Source organism: Gadus morhua, chromosome 21 (genome assembly GCF_902167405.1).
Source record: "Gadus morhua chromosome 21, gadMor3.0, whole genome shotgun sequence".
Classification (NCBI taxonomy): domain Eukaryota; kingdom Metazoa; phylum Chordata; class Actinopteri; order Gadiformes; family Gadidae; genus Gadus; species Gadus morhua.
Window position 1 is genome coordinate 15,962,366 of NC_044068.1, and position 13,841 is coordinate 15,976,206.

The 13,841-nt window shown below is 45.7% G+C and overlaps 1 protein-coding gene across 1 annotated transcript in view; it reads right to left on the reverse strand.

Moving 5' to 3' along the window:
- Positions 1 to 13,841, reverse strand: part of ryr3 (ryanodine receptor 3) — a 109,288-nt gene that overhangs the window by 37,479 nt on the left and 57,968 nt on the right. The window contains 10 exon segments of the mRNA XM_030345011.1: positions 1,539 to 1,659; positions 1,775 to 1,877; positions 2,584 to 2,770; positions 3,281 to 3,416; positions 3,762 to 3,865; positions 5,689 to 5,821; positions 6,770 to 6,884; positions 7,281 to 7,554; positions 10,735 to 10,869; positions 11,328 to 11,430. Of these exon segments, the coding sequence (XP_030200871.1) occupies positions 1,539 to 1,659; positions 1,775 to 1,877; positions 2,584 to 2,770; positions 3,281 to 3,416; positions 3,762 to 3,865; positions 5,689 to 5,821; positions 6,770 to 6,884; positions 7,281 to 7,554; positions 10,735 to 10,869; positions 11,328 to 11,430 (1,411 nt within the window).

The window sequence follows — 13,841 nt, forward strand, 5'->3', positions numbered from 1 at the left end:
CCCTATGCCACTCCATAACCTACATCTGAATCCAATGATTTTCACGAATAACTTATGACATATTAAGTCCATCAAAGCGAATAAATAAAAGTGACCGCCTTCAGAACCTCCTAGAATTACCCAAGCGGCGGGAGACGTATTACATGAACCCATCTCCCTGAGTTCACCCAGAGGAGAGAGTCTTTCATTTCCTCGGTGTCATTTGTCAAGGGAGAAAATTGGATCCAGACGGCTTAACCGGGTTCTCTGCAAGCGTCCTTCAGGGTGGCTCCCCAGGACAAACCCTCTCGCGGGGCGGAAGAGAGGCCACGGAGATGACTAAACTGGCTGCTTTCAAGATAAAGTGCAGGACGGAGAAGCGGTACAGACTTTGGCTGCTGTTGTGTTTCTCAGTCAGTCGGTCACTGTGATTTAGGGGCAGCTGGCGTCTCTCCAGGGTTCAGCGAGTATTAAATAATTATGGTGTGGAGCTTCGGATCGCGCGGCCTTGATGGATCACGGGGATTTATTTTCAGGACGTGATGATGTTTATTTTTTGCCTGCCGATGATTTACCTCGTTGTCAGCAGAGGCCGGCGATGCCATCATTTTAATATTTGACCCGGTGATTGGAGGCTGGCCCATCAACACCGTCGACAGAGGACTGATGTGACCTCGCCACCCAACCGCCTGCTGTGCCTACATCCACCATGTCGGACTTCTTACTGTTAATCCTTCATAAGCTGGACGGAACCAAACCATGTCCAGTCTCCAACTTACAGAAGGCCCTTCTCACAACTATCCAACCGCATTATCCAAACCACATCGGCCCACCGGTGGCGAATAGATCAAATCCCTCGGCTAGTGATTGACATGTTCGGCTTCCCCGGTTCTTATTGGTGAAAAGCTTGCAAATAATGAGCACACACGTATGAGGCTGTGTTGTGTAGCATAGCATTTTCGGACGGCCGCTATGAACAGTGTGTCCCCTGCTTAGTTCACCTCATCTTCTTTCTTGTTGTCTTCTACTAAAAAATGATTTCCTTTGGGATGAATAAAGTATCCATCTCTCCATCTCCCGCAGATGCTGAAGAGATTCAACCAAGCGTACCAGCTGTAGTCCAGGGACTGGGGTCCCTGACAGACGTGTGGTGTTGGTCACCAGTGGTTCCTTCAAATTCGGCAAACCGAGAAAAAAGTTCCAGGCGAACATCTTTTCTTTGAACTTTTCAATTTGATTTGTTTTTGTTTGTTCGATTTTTAACGATGCAAGGGGAATAGAAGGCTGTGTAACCGAAGCTGTACCGACCTAGGACCATTTAACATTCAGGTTGCACTTTCGGACGATAGGACTACAGTAGAAGGGAGGCTTTAGACAGGCCTGTGGAAGTAAGCCGTGACTGATCGCCGACAACTACCTCCTCAGACCGTTTGTGTTTGCCAACGTTCCCACTGAACTCAAAGCAAACGAAAAATGGTTTGGAAATGTTGGCAAACTTTTGCCTTTGTATGTTCATTTTACCTCCATTCTATTCGGGGTGACGGGGGAGGGGGTCTTACCTTTGTTGACGATGGGCATCTTGAGGGGGATGCTGATGATGCCCACCAGGTCGCTGGTGGGGACCAGGGAGCGCAGGATGGCGCGGATGCGCAGGGCCTCCCCCTTCCCCTTGTTGATGAGCTGTAAGAGAGCGAGAGACACGGTGAGATCAGCTAGGTGGACGTGCGTCTGAGGCAATGGCTCCTCCCCCGGCCTGCGGCGTCCACCTAACCCCATCCCTCCCCGGGACACTCACATGCTGCTCCGGGGCGCAGCGTCCCAGCAGGTCGATCAGCGCAGAGTAGAAGGACATGATGGCGTTGCCCATGTGGATGACCTCGCCTTCCTCCTCTCCAGGCCTGAGACACAAGGTGAGAGACGGGGTGTTCACAGCCTGAAGCACGACGACCGAGGCACTCTCCAGTATTAAGTGTTGAGCAGATGTCTTCAATTCTTCTTTATCACTTGGCAAAAGACACATGTTGTCTAGGCCAGCATTCAGGAACAATGCTCACGTCATTAAACAGATGCCTCTCTCCTTTAAAAGGCATCATGAATGTCGTAAATTGTTATATTATTTTATATCCTCCTCTTTTTATAGTTTTATGGCATTTTTGGCATCTTGTATGCAGCATCAATGCAACAAATTCCTTTATTGTGAAAGCTTGGGCCTAATCATGCTTTATCAGCTCGGGGGGGTAAGGGGGTGGGAGCGGCTGTATCTTCATCGTTGCCTTTGATAACGAACCATTTCCCTCTCTGTTTTTGCGCTGTGCCTAACCCTATTTCTGCAGTCAGCGCTCTGGTCTTCTTACGAAGCAACCGAGTTTAGTTTTTTTTTTAAATACATAAATTGCCGTCAATGTGAGTCTGGTTGTCGATGTTTTGTTGTCGTTTTGCAACACAAAAAAAAGATGCAGTGATTTTTTTTTCCTTGGCTTCAAGAAAGGCAACGCAGCAAACTCCTTGTTTTGGTTTAACGTTTTCGGGGGTGATCGCACAACAGAAATGTCTGAACTGTTGGTATGTTGCCCCATGCTGTGCCCGTCCCAGCTCCGTGCTCACCCAGCCGGGACGTCCGCGGCCTCGCCGCTGGGCAGGTCCAGGGCGGGGTCCTCGGAGATGGCGATGGCCTCCTGCATGGCGGCCAGCAGACCCTGGCCCCCCTCGCCCCTCAGGGCGGGCCCGAAGCACTCGGGCCGGCGGATCAGCAGCTTCACCACCACGTTGGAGTTCTCCTCCACGCTCTCGCCTGGAGGGACGAGGGGGGAGGGACACGGGGACACCGTGATCAGGGCTGGACCGGAGCACACTCACGCTCACCCGAGCACACGCACAGGCAATGAACGCCGGTGTGTTAGGACGGGTTGGATATAATTGGTCCTAAATCATTCGTCGTGCTGGAACGACTTTGCATCAGGGAGTCAGAGTATGTAGGTGTGCTTGGTTATTATTATTTTCATGTTGGTAAAGGTATCATTACGTTCAATCGGGTTGCAATCTCCAACCTCATGACTTGATGCTAGCGTACTAAATCATACAAAGAGCACCTGTAATCTAAAGAATCATTTTAATATCAAAGACTGACAACAGATTCCATATCCTTTTCTAAATCCAGATCTGAGTCATATTCTACATGCACATGAAAATGTGTTTCATTATTATTTTTGCCGTTATTAGATCACAGCTTCCACAAAGCACGATTGTAGTTAGTGCAGGGCAGGGGAGCCTGTTCACCAGAAACATGCTCTCCCTCACTCACCGTTGCTGAAGACGGCGAAGCGCAGGAAGGACAGGTAGCGCTCCCCCTCGATGGGGTTCCAGCCCAGGTCTGGGTAACCCTTGGCAACAAGCATGGCGCAACTCTGAAGACCACAGCCTGCCAGGTACATCACCACCTAGACACGCACGCACACGCACGCACACACACACACAGTCAGACTGGCTTGCAAGGACTGAATACTTATGGGAATTTAATGGCCCCCTCTTCCCACTGACACAATCAGGAGCGGCAACAGACACGTCTGCTGAGCCAGCTTCTGTTACTCGACCGGAAAATGCCATTCATCATCCTTTATGAGGACGGACGGTGTGTTGGCGTCGCTTCCCTGAGTGGTTTAGTCATTCCAAAATGACACCTTGACGTTTCGGCGATTTTGTGAAGTTGTGCAGAGTGAAACTTTCTAAGAGAAAGGTCAGCGGCGTGTCCCCCAGACCGCCGGGCTGCGGCGAGGACCACCCACCTTCTCCAGGTCGGGCTCCTCCAGCGCCAGGGCCAGCCCGTTGTTGTCCATCACGGAGGAGGCCGCCACGTCCAGGGGGGTGGAGCCCCTCATGGCCTCCGAGGCTGCAACGCCACACACCACACACACTCAGTCAGCAGGGGCGAGGGGGCGGCAGAAAAAAGGGTTGTAAAACAAGACATTTTATGCTAATATAAATATTCAATTGTATTTCTATTAATCCCTGATGGGATATTTTGGAATGTGAAATTTTATACTGTTGCCAATGGTTACATGTACAAAATGAAAAAGAAGAAAATACATTCAAGTCAAACCATTTCCTGTCCTCTCTTGGCACTGGACCCAACACATGGTTAATTTAACATTGTCAAAAATTATAAGCCGACATTTTTAATATTACATATCAATATTTGTGGATCATAACAATAATGATGAGCTTGGTGACGTTCAAAATGGCAGCAGCAGCCTTTTGCTTTACTTGTCTGTACACAACAATGACTCATCAGTCCTGCCCAGCCCGCCTAAAGGATTCCCTCACTCCATGACAGTCTGGGTGAACTAGGGCTCTCATGTGGAGGCTCTCTCCACAGGAATACCAAACCTCCATCCATCACAGTTCAACAGAGGCACAGAGGGTTGGAGAGACCTCAAATACATTACAGAGTAAAGTACTTCGGATTGCTTGTGCTTAAACCAATTGTGTGTCTGTTGAACTAATATGCATATCATGATATGCTTATCATGACATGTTTATCATGATATTGTGACAGTTTGACCACTGTCACTGTCTGTTTAACTGCCTATCAATAGAGCGCATTGATGGATAGTGTATGAACAGCAAACCTTCAAGCATACAGTAGAGTCAAGCTCTTTATTCAAGCAACAAACAATCACAAACAACCTCTCCCTCTCACCATGGCTCTGTACTGCAGACTAAAAGAGACAGGGTGGGGCTGAGGGCTTTAAATATGGTGTCAGGAAACACCTGCTGCCACTGATTCGCCCAATTTGGGCCAAACCATTTTCCCTTGTGTCAAAAAAGGACACTGGACATTGACATTGGACATTAATGAGCGACAAGCCTAAATGCACTAGTGAAAATCACTGATCTACAAGATGAAATGAACTTTAACATGCATGCTGTATTTTTGATGAGTTTATTCATGGTTGATTTGCAAAATGCCACAGTATTATAATCCCCCCGTTGATTGGGCCTGTCTAGTGGGAGGGGCCATGGGGTATAAAATGGGTGAGCTGCTGTCCTTCTGACAGTCTGCTGTATGCTGTTGCCAGAAGAGGTTGTCTGTGTTGAGCAGGGTGCTCAGCTCTCCACGAGATGCTATATATCGACTGAGATATTTGGGGGTTGGCCTCCTCTGTATGTTTTGCCCTTATCTGACACTTTGGGGGAATAAATATTGTTAAAAACCGATTTGCAACCTTGTGCCTTGCCATCCTTTCGGTTTGAAAGTCTGGTGTATTAAGGTTACATTACCTTCAGCCGAGGCGGGGTGTGACATATGTATATCATGATTAACATCTCATGATATACCTATCATATGTATATCATTATAAGAATATCCTGACATGTTTATCATGATATGTATATCATCACATGTCAATCATGATATACATATCATGATTGAACATGTCATGATATGTATATCATAACATCATTATCATGACATGTATATCATGATATACGTATCATGAAATGTATATCATGATATGTATATTATGATATACATATCATGACATGTATATCATGACAGTTTATTATGATATGCATAACATGACCTAACCTATATCATGACGGCCACAAACTAGGACACCATTCTCTGATGATCAGTGGCTCACTATGATCGCTTTGCCTGCTATGGTGTTGAATGTACGGTGTTGGTGTGTGACTGGGTTGGTCCGGTATTACCCAGCCCCACGCTGCTGTTCTCCAGCAGGTAGCTCAAGTGGTCGAACATGGCCTTCTGGTTCTGACGGCTGATGCGGCAGAAGTAGCACAGGAAGCGACAGCAGCTAGCCACCATCTTGGGGAAGGCAATCTCCTGCGGAAGGAACAAAAGGAAATAATCTAAATGTAATCGTGTAATTTCATGTAAGGACACATTTGTACACATACAGAAACAACAGTAAATTATTCTTCCTCTCTTTGTACATGTGTTACATTATACTTGTCCTACTTTGTGCCGTAACAATACATTTTTGTTTTTACATTACTTGCCACTTTGACGATGTCAGAGGCCAAGGTAATTCCGGTAAACAGTGTGAGCGGTTCTTTGCACTCTGCCATATGCTGCCCCGGTGATACTGTATATGGCCGCTGTAAGTGAGCTGCACGTATCCAGTGACGGTAAATCAGGTCTGCGGTTTACGGCCAGGGTGGGACGACATGATGAGATTCCCAGAGCTGCCATCCACGATGACCTGTCGCCCCGACCGCCTGTCTGTCTGTCTGTCAACCTGTCCGTCTGCCCACCTGTCTGCCTGACCGCCTGGCTACCTGCCCATCTGTCTTTGTCTGGCTGGCTTCTGTATGTGTCATTGTGTTTGTCTGGCTGCCTCCTCTCTACTGTATGTGTCATTGTGCCCGTTTGTCTATGTGTCTGTCCTATCGACAGACATGTCTGTCTGTCTGTCTGCTTCTCTTTCTGCCTGCGAGGGTCCACTGTTCTGTTCTTAGATCCGATTCACAACTGGCACCCGGAATGGCACTCAATCACTGCCACGCTCTCGCTCCCAGCGCTCCCCAAATAGGGACCCGGAGCGTTTCCCCTTCCAGCTCTACCTTTAATGCCCTGCTCTACGAGCACACCCTCAGTCATTCACACGCTCGGAAAACACAGAATGCTTGGGAATAACACAACTTATAGTAAAACGCATCATGATCAGTTGTTTTACAATGAGTCTTTTTCTGAGTGCCATGTGTGTTTTTTTGGGTCAGATCTTTGGTGAACAGCCTGGCTGGTGGAGACCTTGACACAGCAGAGTCTGACCTGGGACTTGTCCCCTCCCAGCACGTTGACCATGACCTCCATGACCGTCTCGTGCATGCCCAGCACCCGCATCAGGTTAGGGTGCTGGTAGAACACCTTGTTGTTCATGATGTCACTGGCAACACACACACAGACACCAATTATATTATGAGCACGGCAATAGCCTTCATTGAGACCAACAGTGGGAGCAAACGTAGAAAAGGTTTTTATTTATTTTTTGGATTTGGATTGATTACCGCCCGATAGCTCATTTGTGGCTTTTTTGGGAACATAATAAACAACATAATGAACAAAAGAACCAATTACACAATATGAAATATATACACATCACTCACACACACAAACCCACACAAGCACCTGAATGTGATTAAAACAATCAGTGGGAAAAATAATAATTTTTTTTTTTTTCCATCGTCACAGACACACACACACACACACACACACACACACACACACACACACACACACACACAGACACACACACACACACACACACGTCCCGTAGGCTCACCCCAGCCCGTCGATCATCAGCCTCTCCTCCTCCTTGCCCATGCGCACCGACAGCAGCGAGCGGATCTGGCCCAGCGAGGCCAGCAGGTTGATGGCGTCCTGCACCGAGGCGGCGCTGATGGTGTAGCTCTTGCGCATGGCGCGCAGCAGTTCGCCGATGCCGTCGTACTGCCGCCGCAGCAGGCTGAACATGACGCGCACCAGCTCGGGGTCCTGGATGTGGCACTCCTGGGCCCAGCTGGTTATGGTCTGGGAGATGAGCTCCTTCAGGTTGGCTGTGGGAGGGGACAAGGGGAGAGGGAGGGGGTTATGAATACAATGGATGGTGTCACCGGTATGCATTGTTATCGACGTGACGCTCTACGGCCCCTGTTGAGGGTAACTGTACCATTGTTCTGGTGCTAGTAAATCAAGAGTTAAAATGGATGTCAATGGCTCAACCTGGGTTCTTGTGTCACTATGTTACTAACAAGTTATCCTTATATGATGTAACAAACATAATAGAGGGGGGATAAGAAAGTCAGCTAACTGGATTATCGCCCTGTCCAATATTACGCCTCACGACTAGAACTCTTCGTGAACCGAGCCGATTATCTTCAACTCGGAAGGGAAAACACTTTAAGCAAAGAAAAAAAAAAAAAAACTCAACTAAAAACGAAAACTTTGAATGCAAAGTCACGCGTCACGTTGCCACGCTCAAAGCTCTGTTGGAGGTGCACATGGGGGTCATGAATAATATGAATGTTAATGTCTAAAGTAATTAAACGGAGCGCATGGCACGAACAAAAGGGAAATCACACCGGCGGCAATACAGGAGTGTCTGTCAGGAGATAAAGACGTAGAAGACAAACGTCTGTTTGTTTGGACGTGGCAGCAGACTTCCTGGATTCCACCTCCCAGCGACTACTGTATCTACCGTCAGCTGAGTCAGGGCTCCGTAGCCAGGATGCTATTTCATCCTTGACACAAATCAATTCACACGTGCGCACACACACACACACACACACACAAACAAACACACAAACGCACTCTCCATGATTTCCTACGAAAGACTTAGAAGTAGCAATCGGAGGAGGATGCAGAACGCAACAACTGCACTTTTGAATCAAAGTGAGGTATGGCTAACTGGCGCTCTGTAGACGGCAGCACCAGTCCAACCAGGGTGTCTTTTGTGTGATCCCATACATCACGCAGCCATCGTTTCAGACATTCATTCATGGATTCATAGATAAAGAAATATATATGACAAAAATGTAATTCCCAAAGGCATGGTAGTAAGTTACTCTGGAGGGAAATGGATGGATAAATAAAAAAAACCTGATGGCGCTTCTCCAAGCCATTGCTCTTCTGGGCAAACTCCATGATAAGGAGTAGCTGTGAGGCACATGGGGCCTGAACATGCTCCGAGGCAAACAGCAGACAGTCATTAGGGGGACGATGAGGGATTCAGGGGATGAAGGTAGAGGGAAATAACAAAATAACGGCAGGAAAGAAACAATATAAACGGCAATCACAGTTTTAAGATGCAGAATCTGCATCAGTAGTCAAAATGCGTCGTGGATTCAGGCCCACAAACAGGGCTTTTATATTTGTTCCTGGAGATGGAGAACTAATGGGTTTTCTCTGAAAAGTACGATGAATCTTTCGAACTTTTTATGAAGAAAATGCTTTCTGGAATTATGTTTTCTACTTTTAATGATTTGCTTCATTAACTTGACAATAACCATTAATGAGAAGCACATGACCTTACCATATCATAGCAATGATATAGGGGGATAAATACGTAATGATAAGTTAACTGTTAGAATGAACGCTTTCCGCTCACTGAGATAACCCTAGTGTTACTGGATCAAATCGTCTTAGGACTTGTAGAGCTAGTTCTCAATAAGGAAAGGCGGTCACATCGAGAGTCATTGCGTTGAAAGAGATTACTCAACGTAAGCCGAGGATAACCTGCAGTAATGGACTGGGGGTAATGGAGTCAAGAGAAGAATAATGAGCTTGGTTCAGTACACATCCCCACACAAGACTTGAAAAATGCATCCTAGAGTATATAGTTAGTATATTATTCATGATGAATGAAAAACATCGACAAAGGCTAGAATAATACAGACTGCAATAACACAGGATCAAATACTGGATGTGCAATTGAATTATCTTCTGGCTGCAGCTGTATTGCCAATATGCCTGACAACAGAGAGAAAAAATAATGGACAGAACAACATTCAAATTGCAGCAGTGAATGCAGCTACGTAATTTGAATTTGGCCGTGATAACCTCATTGGATATTAAGACGCCTTAGATTAAAGCCCCTGCTAAATTACTGAATGCAAATGTGACAAATCCATTTTAATCTGTGTGTTTCTGCCTCCTACCACCCCTTGAAGCATAATTTGATCAGTTAGGCTTCCAATTATGATTGCCATAACACGATTCTCATGAAATCCGAGCGAGAATGTTTTCGTGGTAACATATTCTTATGTTGACCATTACAAATAAGTCTCAGAAAGTCAGCCATACCATACACATGGTTTGGGACACAGCATTGGTAACAGTGTTTGACATGCCTTCTTGTCGGTAAAAGGTCTGGATTGACATGCAAGCACGACCAATAACGGACCGTTTGCTTAGAATGTTACTTTGAACAAATCAGACCCAGGGTGAAACAAAACTGACGCAATGTGTCAACAAGATATGCTTTACAAAATCAAACAATGGCTTATCTCTGTGGAGAAGGAGAAATCTGTTCTGTGTGATAACACACAGCATTCACATCCGACCATGACAAAACCCCTATCGCTAAAGACAATTTAGAAGCATTTGATTGATTAAAGATTTTAAAGACCTGTGACTGATGCGTTTCAGGGTATAGAGCAAATGCCGCATCGTTTATTTGAGCAGAATAGAGAAAATGCAGTAGAGTAGCGAGGTCGAGAATCGTTTTCACCAGCGTGAGTGCCTTTAATATTATCGGAATGCTGCCAAACCTCATTTTTTTCTCGACATTGTGTAACCTCCTTGACTAACGGTCTAGAACGGGCCTTAATTCAAAGAGAAAATTATTAGATAGAGCCACTGCCCTTACACAAAGGGGTTATCAAACAAAGAATTAGGACATTTATTAAAAGAAAATCATAACGCAGCGAATTGAACAAAGAAATCTCTGTCAATCCCCCACTCCCACTCAAAAACCACAGCGTAACCTCCGAGAAGCCAAGCACTGCTGTGGCGTCACTCATTCAGCATCCCATCCTCCCAGTCGAATGCCCCACTCTCAGACACGACAGAATGATTCAAGCCTACATTGACTAAGTGTCTTTCTATGAAAGATTCAAATCGTCTAAGGATCCAGGCCACCCTTATCTTCTTCACCCCCTGACCCCCTCCCTGTATGGGGCGCCGCGGGTTGGGTCTGGAGGGGTCGCGGTGCGAGATGTGAACACGGGGGCACTTACTAGGGGGGGGGAGCTCCGTCTCGGTGGGCTCCTCCTCCGTCTTCTGCGGCTGGCCCTTGATCTTGTAGACCATTGCCAGAAGCCGGCCCTTGATGGACATGTCCTTCTCGGCCTCCTCCTCCTCCACGGGGATCCCTGTGAGGGGGGGGACAGGGGGGCACAGAGGGGCTTTACCGCTGTCCGGGATGGGGGGGGCGCGCTCACCGGACCGGGGGAGCGTGGCAGGAAAACATGCTATGTGTAATTGCTTTGGTTCCTAATGTTATGCGAGTTGTTATTATGAACGCATGCACGGTATGATAAGACACTTGGGATTAACGTGTCATGGAAATATGTTTTCCTTTATTATGTTATATCAGCTATTTTCAGTGCACCATCTCCATCAATAATAATTGCCTAGACAGTAGAGCTTAAATGGGTCAAATGTACTACACTATTAAGGATTTATCCAATATGTTGTTGCGTATGTTTTTTTTTGCGAGTTCATTTGTTCATTGGTAGATTTGTGCGTTGTGTTTGTTCAGGTGGAAACTAGTCTGTGAGCGCTACAGTGAACCAGCAGGCAGGGCAGCGCTGTGGGCGGGGCGCCGTACCACAATGCAGCCGCAGCTCGTTGTGGAACAGATTGAGCTCCCCCTGGATGTCTTCAGGACAGGGGCAGTCCTCCCCCGCACTGAAGTTCAACAGCATGTTGATCTACAGACATGGGTGGGGAGGGCAGAGGGCAGGAGGGGAGGGAGGGAAAAACTTAGACTGAATGTAATTGCTGGCCATGTTCTCTTCCTCTCTCTGCTGTATTACAGGCCTGGTACATTACTCTCCTAGCGGTCAGGGGACCTTGCCGATAGCTGGACAAGCAGCCAAAATGTGTCCCCTAGTCAACAATAATAACAACTTTATAATGAATGTCTATGATTTGGTTTTCATGGTTTAATATATTTCATAGAAATATATATTCTCTAATATGTCATCGTACGACACAAGAGCAATGACTCAGTAGCAAGAACTGCCTATTTATTTAACTTCTCTATTTTGCAGAGCTGCGTATTTAATTTAGCTTCTGTCTGAGACAGGCTGTCTGGATCAGTACAGGCAGTTCACTCAAGTGCTGTTTCCTAGACTTAAGAAGTACTCAGTACTTCTGGTAGTCTAGTAGTTCTAGCTACTTCTTAGTACTAGCTAGCTTCAAAATAAGACTACATATGAGACCTTCCTCGCTGGCGCAGCAGAATGCAGCAGAATCCTCTCCAGCAGATACGCTGCTCTATTTCTGGCCCGGGCCTTTTAATAAATCATGGGAAGAACTATGAACCATGTTTGGAATAAAGTGCATTCACACCTGCTGCTGACCTCTATTTGAAACTAAGGTCTAGGACACAGCACTTGGGTGAACTGCCTGTACTGATCCAGACGGCCTGGCTCAGACAGCGGGCTACGCAACTCTGCTAAATAGGGGGGAAGTTTAATAAAAAAGTTAGTTCTGGCTATTGAGTCATTGCTCTTGCGTCGTACAACGACATATTAGGCAATCTATATATTTTTTACGAGGTATATATTAAAGTTGAAAGTATTTTTATAAAACCGTAACAACCAACATATATCATATACACGAATTATAAAGTCATTATTATTGTTGCCAAGGGAACACATTTTGGCTGCTTGTCCAGCTGTTGGTTGATTTCCAAACAACTCATAGGTCCCCTGCCAATGCTATGAGAAATAATAGTTATGATCCAGGCCTTCAATACAGCAGAGGGAAATACACCTACTGCTGTTTGAGAATTGTCAACAGATATTCATTAAAAAAAGTACTTTGAGCTTTTTCTACTGAATTATGGCCTGTACTGACTCTGCACAAATCTTCTGCGTGTTTACAGCCTCTTTTTTCTTTCCTATAAAAATACGATTCAATCTGTTACGTATTGTTTGTCACCCACAGTTAGATTTACATAAGTTAATGAATTGGTGCAAACCAGGCGATTTCTACTTATATCCTATCCTGATATATATTAATACCTAAACCTTAAAGTATATTTAAAAACTGGAAGGGAATTGAGTGGTGTGGTGTGTGTTCACAGTGCGAGCCTGTTCACAGGGCCAGCAAACTATCCCCTGGGAGAAGACATTTTTTTTATTTTTAAATGGCAGGTCATGTTTCATTAACCAGTAAAAGTGTTTTACTTTAGCCCCTCAGCTCTCTGGTGCCCGTTGAGAAATCATTTTGCAGTTAAACAAGGGTGGAACATAGCCGTAAACTATGACCAAGTCGAGTTCAGTATTCTCCAAGACATAAAATAGATTCATTTGATGGACAACAGACAATTGTACTTTACTTCTGATTATGTTGTTAACCCCTCAGACATGGCAAATCTGTTGTTCTATTTTAAGCATGGGCCGTTCATACAGCTCGAAAGCCTTGAAAACAGTCATGGGAATGAGTCTTATTCCAAATGCAAAAGATTGTCGGAGGTCAGAAAACTCCCAGATGCAACCAAACCTTTTTTCTTTCACTTATTTATAGAACCTTGTAAAATCATAGCCCTCCATCTGATATATATGCAGCAGGGGTGTTTGGTAAAGAGGATTAGCCTAAGTGAATCACAGGTTCACGAAGGTTACTATTAAAACCATCTGGCATTTATACTGTGAAGATGAGGATTACGAAGTCTGCGGTGGCTGCTGAAGACGATGCAGATTTGACGGCTGATCAAAAAAAATGCAACAGATGCATTCTTTGCTGTAATAAAAGCGACTCTTTTACAGTCTCTGTTGACCGCCGTTACTGATTATGGATGCATTATGAGAACAGGGACAGGATCAATCTCAGCGAGCGTGTCTGAAAATACTCCATGTTGGACCGATGTGTGATAGAGACTTTCTTTAGGATGTGTGATATTGCAACTTACGACATAGGACAAATATGGAGGTTTTGAGGTCCTGTTGACCATCATTCTAAGGGACAATACCGGTCTGGGTTACAAAACCACTAAGTGAAGAGCATCTCTCCGGGCTTCACTTAGACATCCGCAACCAATATAATTTGTCAAAGTGACTTGTGCCAATTCTGCCTAAGAGCATCGGGTCTGTTTTAAAGGTTCACAGAAGCA